Source organism: Scyliorhinus canicula, chromosome 19, assembly GCF_902713615.1.
Source record: "Scyliorhinus canicula chromosome 19, sScyCan1.1, whole genome shotgun sequence".
Classification (NCBI taxonomy): domain Eukaryota; kingdom Metazoa; phylum Chordata; class Chondrichthyes; order Carcharhiniformes; family Scyliorhinidae; genus Scyliorhinus; species Scyliorhinus canicula.
Window position 1 is genome coordinate 98707784 of NC_052164.1, and position 15779 is coordinate 98723562.

At 44.8% G+C, this 15779-nt stretch overlaps 1 protein-coding gene across 7 annotated transcripts in view; it reads right to left on the minus strand.

The window, feature by feature from the left end:
* Window positions 1-1765: 1765 nt before the first annotated feature.
* Window positions 1766-15779, minus strand: part of zbtb16a (zinc finger and BTB domain containing 16a) — a 242324-nt gene continuing 228310 nt past the window's right edge. For all 7 annotated transcript variants that reach the window (XM_038778887.1, XM_038778883.1, XM_038778884.1 and 4 more), the window contains 2 exons: window positions 8732-8899; window positions 1766-2617 (listed from right to left, as the gene is read on the minus strand). In XM_038778887.1, the coding sequence (XP_038634815.1) occupies window positions 2388-2617; window positions 8732-8899 (398 nt within the window). In that variant the 3' untranslated portion in view covers window positions 1766-2387. The remainder of the gene's footprint in view (window positions 2618-8731; window positions 8900-15779) is intronic.

Below are 15779 nucleotides of genomic sequence, written 5' to 3' on the forward strand. Positions count from 1 at the left end.
CACAGCCTCAAATTGCAAGTGCTGGTGATTCCATGAACAAGATACTTAACTATGCAGAAACTCAGGCATTGTTACCATCGTGTTGAGAAGGGCGGGGGGGGGGGGGGGGGGGGGTACGTTTCCATAGTGTTTTCTACCAATGCCAATTAGGTTTGCTTTCTGATGTGCAGATCAATCCCATGGTAACTTTCAACATGGAGCTCACCATGGGACTGCCTCACCTGAATTGCAGCTATATAGTCCAACTTCAAGAAAAATAAGGGCCGCGTTTCCTAAAAAGCGCCAGTCACCATATTGGTATGGTTCACCAAATGGAGTTCCAGTTTAATTAAGTTTTTTTTTAAATGAACAATTGGGCAGCATCACCACTTTCCATTTGTATCTTTCGACTTCGAACTTATTACCCATGTGTCTGGAAGCGAACAGCAAGGGTTTGGTTTCCAACATATACTATAATCCAACTATCTTCAATAGCAGAAGTGCTATAATTGGGCAGAGGACTTCCCAGTAAGGAAGCTCAGCCTGTTGTCCAAGCATTTTACTGACCACCTCACCCTCCAAAACTCAGGTGACAAATAGTCTGCAATATTCCCTTAATAAGGATTGAAGTGCGTTTCATAAACCACTTTATAGGTTGGGGAAAGTGGAGGCGGGGAAGAGGAGGGAGCGGGGAAGAGGAGGGAGCGGGGAAGAGGAGGGAGCGGGGAAGAGGAGGGAGCGGGGAAGAGGAGGGAGCGGGGAAGAGGAGGGAGCGGGGAAGAGGAGGGAGCGGGGAAGAGGAGGGAGCGGGGAAGAAGAGGGAGCGGGGAAGAAGAGGGAGCGGGGAAGAAGAGGGAGTGGGAAAGGAAGGGGGAAGAGGAAGAGGGAGGGGGAAGAGGGAGCGGGAAGGGGATCAATCAACAGTTAAAGGGATAATCTTTCTGGCCAGTGAATCCTAGCCAAGTCAAAATGTCCATCAGTCAGATGCATTAAGATATTTATCCTTTACCTGTAGGAATTGTCCTTTGTTGCTAGGCAACAGGATGTTCCCCTCTCTTGGCCTGTGTATTCAATGTACTGCCTGGTTTTATTAATAACTCGAGCTTATTATCACAAAGTAACTTGCTGTTGTTTTTTTTGATTTAGTGCTAAATGCATGGAATAACATTGGGAAACAACGACACTATGAATTCTCACACATTCACAAAAGAAAAAAATCATATTTCACATCACCGAGGCAGAAAAGGCTGGAGGCTATCACAATCTACATATGTGAAAGGGTTGACAAATATTACAAAAATATCACAATTTTGTCAATGTCTGATCAATTTTGTCTGAATTTCACAGAGAGCGTTTCCTCAGCCCTAAGGTTTAAGGTATTATCCCCACTCCATTCCCAATGTATTAATATCTTTTACTAAAATCCTTCTTTGAGCACACATTCATGGATCTCAGTCTCTCACACACAAACGAGATTCCAGATTCTGCCCCGAGTCATTCTTTTCTCTTGTCTTCACATTTTAGCAAAAACTACATTAGCTGGTCTCAAAATGCAAACTTAACACTTTTTCCTTTTTATCTCACATTCGAAGCTAAACCACCAACTGTCGCCTTTTCTACTAGAGGACTACACTCTTTCCATTTTAAGGCACCCCCAAGTTCCCTTTTCACCGCTGGACGTTAAGAAACATCTGCGTACAGCATTACCCCATCTCCCCCCCCCCATTGCTCCTGGGATTTTAATTTTTTTTTTTTATTTTTAAAGCCCCCCCCCTCACGACTCCCCTAACTACAACTATGTTCCCTAACCACCCCCCACCCCACCTTTACATATAGGTGCTGTCACCTTACTAAAACAAATGCAGCGGACGGTACAAGCATGAGATGTACAGTTGCGGCGACAACGAGAAACACAAAATACTGCAAACTGTGCTTTAGTTATTTGCCAAAAATAATGTTAAAAAAAAGAGGTAGCTTTCAGAATAAGTTTCGACCTTGCCTAACCGGGCAGGGTCATTTTTCTTCTTTTAAAAGAAAAACAACACAATTTTGGTAATGACCACACATAGGTACAAACTCAAAAACAAACTGCTTTTTCTCCTGTGGAACTTTCCAGTCTCTTAAGTACTTAAACTTTTTCCACTGCCCATCACTTTTTGTGACGTTCTTCTTAAATAACTCAAGTTTGTACACAAAAGGAGAACATGCATATGGGATGGACGGGGGGGGATGCAGCAGGGGGAGGGGGGAAACAAAATATATCATTAGCTGAACAAGGTCATACAACACGAGGTAATTTCAAGCACACTGTTCATAACACAGAAAATGGTTCAAAAAAAAAAGTAAAAATTTAATTTTCTTCCCCATGTTCACAGCACTGTTGTTCTATTCCCCCCTTGGCATTATGATTAGACATAGCATAGATAGAGATAGGTTTTCTCTATTCTCCAGTCTGGCGGGATGTCCTCAGGCTTGTGGTTTTTCATGTGCTTTTGCATAGCAGAGAGGCTGGGGCAGTAATCCAAACATATTGTGCACTGGTAGGGAGAGGCCCCATTATGGGTGCGTAGGTGCTTAATCATCGCGGAGTAGTCTCTGGACCGTTGATGGCACAGTTTACACTCAAAGGGCTTTTCACCTGCGAAAGAAAAAAGACAAGTGAACCCTTTAAAGGCCAAAACATCCTTTATTTTCCATTGAAGACCATGAGCAACAATACCCACCGTCCTCCACCAATTTAATTCTCCTTCCCCCCCTTTTGTCTATTTCGCCTTCCTTTAGCCACCTCATTCACCCATTCTGATTTCCCCACTTCCTCCCCCTCCTTCCACCCCACAGACAGATATGTAGCCACTCCACAGTATTATGATATCTAAAGATTGCCTTTAACGCCAATTAAATTGAGAGTGTTTTTCTCACCCGTTACCTGCAAACCATCGCCTATCCAAACTCTACAACTTGCATAAAGGAAATTCACTCCAACCAGTCTGAGCTGTACTTATTTTCCCCCTTTCATCTTTCTTGGGCTATAAGCTTCGCTGGCTGGGCCAGTATCTGTTGCTCATCCCCAATAGCCCTTGAACTGGGTGGCTTGCGAAGCCACTTAAGAGAGTTGTTCAGAGTCATTGGGTAAGGACAGGGGGTAAAGCAGATTTCCTTCGCTCAATGATACCAGTGAACCAGATATGTTCATCGTTACCAAGAGGAGCTTTCAATTCCAGACTTACGAATTGTGTGGTGGATTTAAATCGGTGTTCCCGGAACAGGAGTCGGGGGCCTCAGGATTATTAGTCCACCGACGATACCATTACGCCACCAGCTCCCTCGTCCCTACTAAGCAAGCAAATAGCCCCAATCACAATTACTTGCCCCGCTCTCAAATTCTTCAGGGTAGCAAAAACCATTTGATCAACATGCAGAGTATGCATGTTAGCAAGGCAGCTTACCTTCCACTGAACTGAGTTTTATCCTTAATTCCCCCATTAAGGATTTAATATCATCTTTTAAAATGGTTATGCAAGTGTGTGGCGCAGACTGCAAGTGACTGGCATGGACAGGTATTTGAGAGCCAACAATTTACTGCATACCATTCACATCAAAGCAACATATACCCTTCCATTTCTCAGCAGATTTATAATCAAATTAACCTGCGCCATTCAAGTCTGGCGCTTGAATTATAAACAGTTCAAATCTGGAAAATACATAAAATTGCAATAGATGGTGGTTGCAAATCAATCCAGCGGCGCTCTCAAGTTTTTATTCACCCAATTTCCCAAATGAGCAATACTGTTGGACAAGTGATTTATAAACCATTAATTGAAACACAGTCTATGGAGGAAATATTGAATTAGAACCGAGAAAGACAGACCACCCCACCCTCTGCTCCACAGGCAAAGCCGCTGGGCAGAATTCTTTGTCCCGCCCCACCCATTTTCTGGTGCGGTGCGGCCCCTGCCAGCAGTGGGATTCTCCATCCGGGCAGCCGGGCAATGGGGTTTCCCATTGTGGGCACCCCAATGCCGTCGGAATATCCACGGATGTGAGTGCGCTGGGTGTCTGGTTGGTACCAAGTTCTATTTATCATTGTCTTTCAAGCCATGGTCTCCCAGGCCGATTGTAACAATTTTCTCAAGGACAGCAATTGCTCAGTTTACCTGGTGTAGAATTACTAATAATTCACAAAGTGGAACAGCCCGTTCAGCCCAACAGGTCCACGCACCAGATGAATCCTCTCTCACCCTACTTTATCTCACTTATCGACATATCTGCCAGCGGGACCATTTAGATCAATTCTATCCTTGCCTAACATACATTTGCCTATCGATTTTCTTTTCTCTGGCCACCCCTCCCCTCTGTACATTCACGCCCCTCCAGCCCATATCCTCCGCTATGATCAGCTAACCCAATGCAGAGCAGGGATCACATTTACTATTGCCTTAATCTTCCCATCAGTATATCCCTCTAATTCTCTCTCCCTCGTGTGTTTATCTAGATTCCCTTTAATTGCACTCAGTCCGTTCATCTCAACCACTCCCTATGGTAATGAGTTCCACATCCTCACTAACTTCTGGGTAAAAGTGTTTCTCCTGAATTTCATATTGGATTTGTGACTTCATCTTTCTCTCGGTGCTCATCTAACTTTGCCTTAAACGCACTTATTTTAGGTTTACTCGTCAAATACCAGGAATGGGTGGGTTGTCTTACGAGGAATGATCGGACAAGCACGCTTGTACCTGCAGGAGTTTAGAAGAGTAACATATAAAGACCCGGAGGGGATGTGGAGAGGATGTACCTCTGGTGGGAGAATCTGGAACTAGGGGGCCACTGTTTAAGACAGATGAGGAGATTTATTTTCTCTCGGAGGGTGGAGTTTCTTTGAAACTCCCTTCCTCAGAATGCAGTGGAAGCAGAGTTAGATTTATTCTTGATGAATAAGGCGGTGAAAGATTCTCAGGGATAGGTGGGAACATGGGGTTGACGTGACAATTAAATCTGCCATGACCTTATTGGATGGCGGAGCATGCTTGAAGGGCCGAGTGGCCTACTCCTGCCCCAAACCCGTACGTTTGCAGGTATTCATTCATGATGATAGCTACTTTCCTCCCAATCGGAATCCCATTAATTAGCTGCAGAGCAAGTTCTGGGAGATGCTCACACATCTTAAAAAGGAGCTTCCTCACCCTGACTCAGTTGTCGAGTCTGCTGGCCACTTGGACCTGCACCGGACAGATCAGGACAGCAGTAAAGTACAATCCTTACTCTGCACTGGGTTAGCGGGGAAATCACAATTGGGCTAGAGGGGGGAGGGAGGGAGGGAGGGAGGAAATTCAGAGTGCATGATATTAGGCGAGGATAGAATTGATCTGCAATGTGTCAGCTCTTTCAGTGCTGCCACGCTCAAGTCAATAAATCAGCAACAAAAGCACATCCATAAGCTTTGGCTCATTTCAGCTAACAATTAGGATAAGTTATGGAGGCAGTATGGCCAGGTGACAGCGGCAGAATTATTTGCTGCTGGTTCCGTTCAGCAAGGGCTGCCTTCTGGTCAGGTGGGTTTTACTCAAAATCACAAGTCAGGGTGATTTTCCTCCGGATGGGTGACATGCGTAACCTCACCATCCTTACAGAATGTGTCAAAGTAACGTCGTCACATCTCCAGATTTCTCATCATCAGGAAGATATTCATTAATAATCAGGACAGTGACAACAGATACATACAGGAAACTGAAGGAAGTTCTTCAGCCCCTTGCGCCTGTTTAGCCATTCAATTAGATTATCACTGATCTTTACATCAACTCAATTTGCATCGGCGCCATATCCCTCAATACCCCAACCCTCCCAAGAAGCTGTCGACCGTGGTCATTCTAATTGTTCCCCAGCATGCACTGAATCTTTGGGAGAGACTAGTTTAGGATAAATTTCTGAATTCCTGATGCCCCCCTAGCTCTAATTCTATTATATTCCTTTGTTCTAAATTCCTCAGTTTCATCTCTATCTAGCTGTCAACATTTCAAACACGTCAATCAGATGAATGCACAATCTTCTGTACTCTTCGCAATTCACCCAATGCGGGGGTGTTAATGTTGAGCCTTTACGGCTTTTCCCAAGCTGACCGTCCGATTTGCTCAACCTCTCCTTAAATCACTTTCCTTTTCAAATCAGAAATGTCGTACTCTCACTTTCACCATTGACTCAGCATTGCCGCACTATTCGGAGTTAACAGAAAATCTAACCCACGATAACTAAAGGTTCTCGGGTGAAATCTGCACTTTGTCTATTTATTCAGTGGATTAGATACTGCCAAGTAGGCCAATAATTGAAAAGTTTGGAACAAGAGAAGTTGGCAAGACAAATGTCTCCACAGGTTGGCAAACCCACTCATCAGATGTTAATTGGCGTAAAGAAAATTGGGGAATGAGAAGCAAATCACAGAATTTACAGTGCAGAGGGAGGCCATCGGCACATCTGCACCGGCCCTTGGAAAGAGCATCTCACTTAAGCTCGCACCTCCACCCTATCCCCTTAACCCTACCTAACGTTTTTGGAAACAAAGGGCAATTTATCATGGCCAATCACCCAACCTGCACACCTTTTGGACTGTGGGAGGAAACCGGAGCACCCGGAGGAAACCCACGCAGACACGGGGAGAACGTGCAGACTCCGCACAGACAGTGACCCAGCCAGGAATCGAACCTGGGACCCTGGTGCTGTGAAGCAACTGTGCTAACCACTGTGCTACCGTGCTGCCCCAAAGGGGGTGCACTTTGGGATGGGGGGGGGAGGGGGGGGGCAGGGAAGAAGGAGCCAAGATTGATTGGTTTCTAAAATGGAGCAATGTTCTGGTCTGCACCTTCTCAACCCAAGGAACTAACCAAATTCAGCAAAGGGAACGAAAAGTACCAGATTATTCATAATATTACACCAGGAGGAGAAAAGGAGAGGGAGTGAACATAAGTGAAAGAGCAAGCACAAGATTGCAAGCCTGGGAGAGTGTCGTGAGTGAGAGTGCTCGAGAGTGACAGTGAACATGAATGAGTGAGCATGGGGTGAGATCTCCAGGAGGTATTAGTTTGCAAACAAATTGATGAATAGAAACAGGAAAGAAAACATTTAGTTGGCAATATATTGGGGTGAGGAGGGGCCTAATTAAATATCATGCATCATTTAACTCATGGACCATGGTAGGAGACTTGATTTTAATTTTGTTATTTTCCCAACTTCAGATTCTCCCCCACCCCCTCATGAGAAAGTATCCTTTTGCCCAGACCACCGTTCCAATGGCAGAGAACGGAAAGCAACTGGGCAGATATGAACTACAACAGTCCCAGCTTGACAAACTGCAAAATCGACATTCGATTCCCAACCTCCCCCCTACAAGCATCACACAATTAAACATCGAGAAGCACACTACTAAATTACCAAGAAATGTTCTGCTTCAATTAGAATTTCTATGACCTGACTCAAATTAGTTTTTCCATTTAACAAACAAAATAGAGACTGTAATTTATAATGTCGAGCAGCAACCAGTTTAACCTTTCACGCGACAAGGGAGTACAATGTTGAGGCACATGGTTCCCAAACACAGTCCAATCTCTGGAAGCAGTCATCTGTGTGTTAAGAGAAAGCTGACACTTTGCCATGCAGCCAAGGTGTGGGGAAATGGGAACAATAAGATGTCCAGATTGTTTTAAATACATTTGTGTGGTCCGCTACATTGGATTTTGTACATCAGAATGCCATTTAATTGGACTCAGATATACCAAACACGAACAGGGTGAAATGTATTAGTAATTTACGAATGGAAAGGAGTTTACTGAAATCCGGAGTATCAGGGCTGAACAGAAAGAGGGTGACTGCTCCTACATCTTATGGTTGAAAAATAAACTTTGGAATCCTACATACAAGCGGTGAATGGGATGTGATTCATTGGAATTCTATAGATTGGAAGTGAATGGGAAGGGGTTTAGATCACTGGAATTCAACAGACAAGAGGAACGGTTGAACTCTAGGGTGTTGGAGTTCTATGCACCAGGAATAAATGGGTGAATTAAATTATTTCACGGGACGTGGACATTTCTGGCTGGGCCAGCAATTATTGCCCTTGAACGGAGTGATTCGCTCAGCCATTTCAGGGAGAGCAGTTCAGAGTCAACCACATTGCTACGGGTCTGGAGTCACATGTAGGCCAGAGCAGATAAAAGGGCATTAGTGAACCAGATGGGTTTTTAACAACAGTCAACACTGGTTTCATGGTCATTATTAGACTTTTAAATCCAAATTTTCATTCAATTCAAATTTTACCATCTGCCCTTGTGGGATTCGTATCCGGGTCCCTGGGGTGGTATCTTGGCTCTCTCGATTACTAGTCCAGTGACAAAAGCACTATGCCTCTGCCTTCCCTTCTATATACTGGGGGCAAGGACATTTCACCCATTGGAATTCTATATACTGGAGTGAATGGAAGGAGTTGAGATTGTGCATTCATTAACATGAATCCTATAGATTAAGCTGCCATTGTAAACGTGGGCTGAAATTCTCCGGTCGTTGCAATTCATTTTACTCGCCAGCAGCGCACGCCCGCCAGAGTATTTCCCAATGAAGTGGGGTGGCTACAATGGGAAATCCCTTTGACAAGCAGCGGGAGTCTAGAATCCCACCGTCAACAGATGGCGCTCTGCCGAAAAACCCAGCTGGCGGACCAGAGAACCCCGCCCCTAAAGTGGAAGGCGGAGGTTGTGCGAGCTGGTTTTACCTGTGTGAACCCGGTAGTGAGTTTCCAGCTGGTGCTTCAGACTAAATTTCTTCCCACATCCATTGCACTCGTAGGGCTTTTCCCCGGTGTGAATGCGCTTGTGACTCTTCAGAGTACACTCATCTCGGAAGCAGCTCCCGCAGAATTCACACTCGTACGGGTGGTCACCTAGGAGAGAACGAAAAAGGAAAAAAATATATATATTAGGAGCTACTTGAGAAAACGGAAAGCTCTCTGACCACCTCATCAAATCCACACACGGAATGCTGGGCTTTGCTCACTGTATCACAAGAGTTACTCGCGTTGGGAACAATGAAGAGGCGAATAAGGTTGGATTCCAAATGCAATGGAATGAAGCATGAGGATTAGAGCGTGTTCATGAAACGAGTAAAAACATGGGCGGATATTATTGAAGCACATATGCTCTCTCGGATGGATGTAAAAGATCTCCTGGGCACTATTTCAGGCCAATATTTCCTCTAACCCAACATTATGAAGACAGATTACCTAGCCACCATCACACCGCGGGCACTTGCTGTGTGAAGATTGGCTGCTGCAGTGCCTACATTACAGCCGAGACTGTTTAAAATAATACCTAATTCGCTGTAAAGCACTTCAGGATTTTCCAAGGTTGAGAGAGATGCCTTGGAAATACAACATCTTTCCTTTTTCTTTTATGTAAAACATTACTCGTCAGCAATACGGTGAATCCAGCTATTATTACATTTAATGATGTTAGAGAAACAGAACTCCGGAATATAAACCGAATCCGGTAAAAAAAATGAAAGAAAAGGAGGGAGAAAAGAGAAACAATAGATAGATTAAACGGAATGTTGGATTTGCCATCATGCAGTGCCTGGTTACATCTCAAAACATCCCAAAGCAGATTACTATTGAAGGATGGTGACTTTTATCAAGGTGGAAGGTGACTTCTACCATTTAAACCAAGGCAGACAATTTATAGTCATCAAAGTTCTAGAGAAAACGATCATTGGAGTTTTACAGCTCAGCCGTCTTTTCGTGTTTCATAAGGTTCCAAACGTACCTCGTCTTGAAACGAGACAGATAAAAATGCAACAACTTCGAGGCTGAAGTGATGGGTGGGAATAAAGGTATTATCTGACATAATTCATGACATAAGCTGCTTTAAAAACCAATCATTTCCACCATTACCAGCATTTCTGGGGTGCTTCGCAGGGTTGGTGCTCCTTAGATCATTTCCTGAAGGAGTGCAGCGTGTTCCGTCTACACGATGCTCTGCAGCAACTCGTCAAGACTTCTTTGCTTGGACTTCCAAAATCCCATGACCTCAACCATCTGGATGGGCAGGAGGCGGCAAATGCACTGGAGGACCACTGCCTTCAAGTCATCCCTGCTGCTTTGGAACAGGGACGGTTGAGGACTCAGAGACTGTACTCATTGGGAGTTTAGAAGGATTTTACTGAAACTTAGACTACTGCGAGGCCTGGATAGATGGACGTGGAGAAGATGTTTCCACCTGTAGGAAAAACTAGAACCAGAGGACACGATCTCAGACTAAAGGGACGATCCTTTAAAACAGAGATGAGGAGGAATTTCTTCAGCCAGAAGTTGGTGAATCTGTGGAACACTTTACCGCAGAAGGCTGTGGAGGTCAAATCACGGAGTGTCTTTAAGACAGAGATAGATAGGTTCTTGATTAATATGGCGATCAGGGATTATGGGGACAATGCAGGAGAATGGGGATGAGATAAATATCAGCCATGATTGAATGGCGGAGCAGACTCGATGGGCCGAGTGTCCTAATTCTGCTTCTATATCTTATGGTCTTATGTTAACTTCCTTCCTAACAGCACGCCGAGTGTATTTTTTTTAAAAATAATTTTTATTCAAGTTTTTCAACAACAAATTTTCTCCCCACAGTTGAAGTAGACAAGGTGCGGTTCTACATCGAAAGAAAAGAACCCCCCCAAAACAGAATAATAAATAATAACAAGCAACAATACAAGAAAGAAGAAAATAACAAGCCCACCGTCGCAAAAACAAACCCCTTAACCAGCCCTGAACCCCCCCCCCCCCCCGGTTGCTGCTGCGACCGACCACCCTCTACCCCTTCGCCACAAAATCAAGAAAGGGCTGCCACCGCCGAAAGAACCCCTGTACCGACCCCCTCAGGGCAAACTTAACCTTCTCCAGCTTGACAAACCCAACCATGTCGTTGATCCAGGCCTCAGAACTCGGGGGCCGCGTATCCCTCCACTGTAAAGAATCCTGTGCCGGGCTACTAGAGATGCAAAGGCCAGAATGCCGGCCTCTCTCGCCTCCTGCACTCCCGGCTCCGAAGCTACCCCAAAGATCGCGAGCCCCCAGCCCGGCCTGACCCTAGAACACGGTGAGTGTATTGACACCAAATGGATGGCAAAGGTAAACACTGTCAACAGTTTTGTTTCCCTTACCGAAGGAAATGTATACTGGCGTTGGAGGCAGTCCAGAGAAGGTTCACTAGGTCGATCCGGGTATGGAGGGATTTTCTTATGAAGAGAGGTTGAGTAGGTTGGGCCTGTACTCATTGGAGTTTAGAAGAATGAGAGGTGACCATATTGAGACATTTGGATTCTCAGAGGGCTTGACAGAGTAGATGCTGAGAGGCTGTTTCCCCTTGTGGGAGAGCCTACGAACAGAGGGTGAAATCTCAGAGTAAGGGGGTCACCCATTTAAGACAGAGATGAGGAGGAATTTCCTCTCTCAGAGGGTAGTGAATATGTGGCATTCTTTACCGCAGAGAGCTGTAGAGGCTGGGTAAAGTATGTTCAAGGCTGAGAGACAGATTTTTAATCAGTAAGGGAATCAAGGGTTAAGGCAGGAAAGTGGAGCTGAGAATTATCATACCAGATCAGTAATGAGGGGTATAGATAGGGTGAACAGTTTGGAGGCTTTTTCCCCAGACAATTACAGAAATGACAATTACAAGGGGGCACAAGTTCAAGGTGGGGGGGGGGGGGGGGGGGGGGGGGGCGGTATGGTTCAGTGGAGGTGAACGAGGGAAATTGTTTTTACACAGAGGGTGGTGGTGGCCTGGATTGCACTGCCAAGTGAGGTGGTTGAGACAGGTACATTAGCGACCTTTAAGACTTAGCTAAATAGACACATGAATAGACAGGGTCTAGAAGGATTACAGGTGGTTGGTCTATGTAGGACGTGATCAGCGCAGACTTGGAGGGATGAAGGGCCTATTCCTGTTCTTTACTGTTCTTTGTTCTAATGATCTCATTGAATTGTGGTGCAGACTCAATGGGCTGAATGGCCTGTTCTGCTCCGACATCTCATGGATGGGCAATAAAGCATTGTCTCATTAATTAAAATCTTGAATACACACATTTTTAGCAATATCCATATCCTACAAATACATTTACTTGCTGTGCTTGCTTCTGGAAAGGGATCTGAAAACAGCTGACAGGAAGCACAGCTGTTGCAGGCGATGATCCACAAGTTTTGCATTGATGAAGCAGGTCACCATGCCTCCAACTGGCTATTTTGCTGGTTGATATCATCTTGCTCAATCACGGTTTCATCATCTCACCCTCCGAGAGTGATTCGTAAACTGTTGCAAAGTTATATTCAGGAAAAAGGGCATCAAGGAGAGAGATGGAGATTTTAATCTGTGGCAAAGGTGACAAGAATATCATTGGGATTGATCCCAAGTCTGAAAGTCTGCCTGATTCAAGAATGGTTCGGGGAGATTTTTAAGACTCGGAGAGAGTCCCGTATCTTGACACCGGCACAGCTAAATGATTTTATCTAATATTTGTTTTTAATCTCACTCTTCTTTCCACCCTGAAGATGTGGTCTTCTGCTGGTTCACAGTTCCTTGAATGTTCTTCTCTCATGGGCCTCCTTCACACACGAGCCCAGACTGCGAGCACGAGTAAGCTGTTCAATCCAAGGTGGCACCACAGTCGAGGCAGGTCCTATTGTCACTTGACATTCCAAAACATGCTTCCCAGGTGTGGCCTCCAGATATAGCAATTGGGAGCAGAAAGCACATGGGTTCAATTTTACCAATCATGACCATCACTATCCAACGTACCTGAAGTCTGCATGGCTGCAAGCACAGACCAGGGTTACATCGGCAAGCTCAGTCACTAACGCAGTAATGGGTGGCTGGGAAGGTGGGGGGGGAGCTACACACAAGACTCACTTCAAACAAAAATTGGACAATGACAGGAGCAAACCAACAGAATAAATCACTTTTTCTCCAAAACATAACATTTGAAATTACCCCCTACGTGAAAACTATTTGCAATGACCGTCAAAACTAAATCCAGCGAGGGCAGCACGGTGGCCTAGTGGTTAGCATAACCGCCTCACGGCGCTGAGGTCCCAGGTTCGATCCCGGCTCTGGGTCACTGTCCGTGTGGAGTTTGCACATTCTCCCCGTGTCTGCGTGGGTTTCGCCCCCACAACCCAAAAATGTGCAGAGTAGGTGGATTGGCCACGCTAAATTGCCCCTTAATAGAAAAAATAATTGGGTAATCTAAATTTATAAAAAAAAAAAAAAACTAAATCCAGCTGCTGGTGATTAATTTTTTTGAAACAATTTCCAATTAAGGGGCAATTTAGCGTGGTCAATCCACCTACCCTGCACAACTTTTGGATTGTGGGGGTGTGACCCATGCAGACACGGGAGAATGTGCGAACTCCACACGAATAGTGACCCGGGGTTGGGATCGACCCCGGGTCCTCGGCAGCGTGAGGTAGCAGTGCTAACTACTGCTCCACTGTGCCACTGCCAATTAATAATGAAGAATTTTCCTTTGTGGTAATATCTGACGCTTTTGTTGACGCATCTAATTATAGCAACACAGAATATTCATCTCCCCCCCCCCATCCCGAACCCTGTGACTTTAGTGAAATGCAGAGCGGTGTGGTATATCGTACCCTCTACATTTTAGCAGATGATAAGAGGCAGGCAGTGTTGCAACATTTTCTTCATTGCCGTACATTTCTTAGCAGCTCCTGGTTTTAAAGCCTTAGTGAGTGACCTACACATTCCCCTGCATTGATGTTAAGCTGCTTTTGTGGCTTTGCATAAATTGTCTTTTCCCCCGATTCATACGGTCAGTTCCTTTCTTCTGCGTGTTCGCCTTCTTTTCCATCCACCCTCTTTCACTCCTTTAAAGCTGGTCAGTGCCGACATCTATTTAAAAATGTGGTCATTGTAAACTGATCAAGGAAAAATGAAACCACTTTTACAAAAGGTCTGACGTTTTGATATTTATTTTCGCTGGGGTGCGTTGTTCACGCCAAGTCATTCTATAAAGGGCTCGGACTTTTTTTTTTCCTGAACACTTTTGATAGCAATATTAACTTCATTTTCTGTGCTATCCATCAAATTTTACAGGAGAAGAGGTGGCCATGCAGCCCATCAAGTCTGTACTAGCTTGTTGAATTATCATTCAATCCCAAGAAACACGTGGTGGTGTTCCAACTTCAGTTATTAATAGAAAGAGAGCAGGACTAACCAGTCGGCCACAGCTCTATCAGAGAACAATCCAGTTCGTCCCATTCCTACGTCCTTTCCCCTCATCGCTCTAATTCTTTTCCTCTGTATATACTTATTTAATTCCCTGAAGACGGTTATTTCATCGATAACCATCACCCTATCGGACAGCACTTTCCAAATCCTAACTAGTCGCTGCATGCAATTCTGTACTACACCAAATGCTGCCTTTAACCTTCTTTAAAGTGATATCTTAACCTCTTGCCTCGAACGAGAGGGTTATAGGTTTGAGTTGCAGTCCCAGACTTGAGCACGTAACCCAGACATGTACTGACGCAGTCTTGAATTTTCAGAGATGCCATTTTTCAGATGAGACAATACACCGAGATTCCTTTGGTCTCCTCACATTCTTGAAACAAACCCACTGGCGCTCTCTGAAGAGACCTGTGCCAGTGTCCTGGTCAGCTTTCAACCTAACCAAACAAAGATAGCTCCGCTACACGAGGGAAAATATTTCCCAGTGGCAGGAGGGTAGTAAACAGAGGATAACAATTTCCTGGAATGGTGCATTTGACCTGGAATGAAGAACTTGTATGATGTACGTTTGAGGACTCTGGGTGCGTACACGTGGGAGTTTAGAAGGATGAGGGGGGATCTTATTGAAACTTACAAGATCTGAGGGGCCTGGATAGAGTGGACATGGATGGGATGTTTCCACTTGTAGGAAAAACTAGAACCAGAGGACACAATCTCAGACTAAAGGGACGATCCTTTAAAACAGAGATGAGGAAGAATTTCTGTGGAATTCGGTGAATCTATGGAACGCTTTGCCGCAGAAGGCTGTGGAGGTCAAATCACTGACTGTCTTTAAGACAAAGATAGATAGGTTCTTGATTAATAAAGATATCAGGGGTTATGGGGAGAAGGCAGGAGAATGGGGATGAGAACATTTCAGCCATGATTGAATGGCGGAGCAGACTCGATGGGCCGAGTGGTCTAATTCTGCTCCTATGTCTTATGGGAGGTAGTGGCATTGTCATTGAGCTACTAATCTAAGAGACCCAGGGTAATGCTCTGGGGAGCCAAGTTCAAAAACCACCACAGCAGATGGTGCCATTTGAATTCAGTAAAAAGAATCTGGAACTAAAAGTCAAATGATGCAAAAACCCATCAGGATCACTAATGTCCGAACCTGGTCCACCTTCACAGCAATGTGATTGACTCTTTAATACCCTCTGAAATGGCCTAGTGGCTTACTCAGTTCAAAGTAATTAGGGATGGGCAATAAATACTCATCCAGCCAGCGACGCCCACATCCCATGAATGAACTTTAAAAAAATTGGCAAAACATCCTCTGGAAAAACTGTACATCTCTTTTAAACAAGGTGAGTTTTCTGGAATGCAAGTAAATTCAATAGTAACTTTCAAAAGGGAGCTGGATAAATACTTGAAAGTGTCATGCTCTGTCATAATTTTAAAAAGTGGACACAAATAAATAAGATGGCTACCGCAAATCATGTAGTTTTTGGCCTACCAGACGGGATCAAATCTCTGGTGGATGCCTAATAG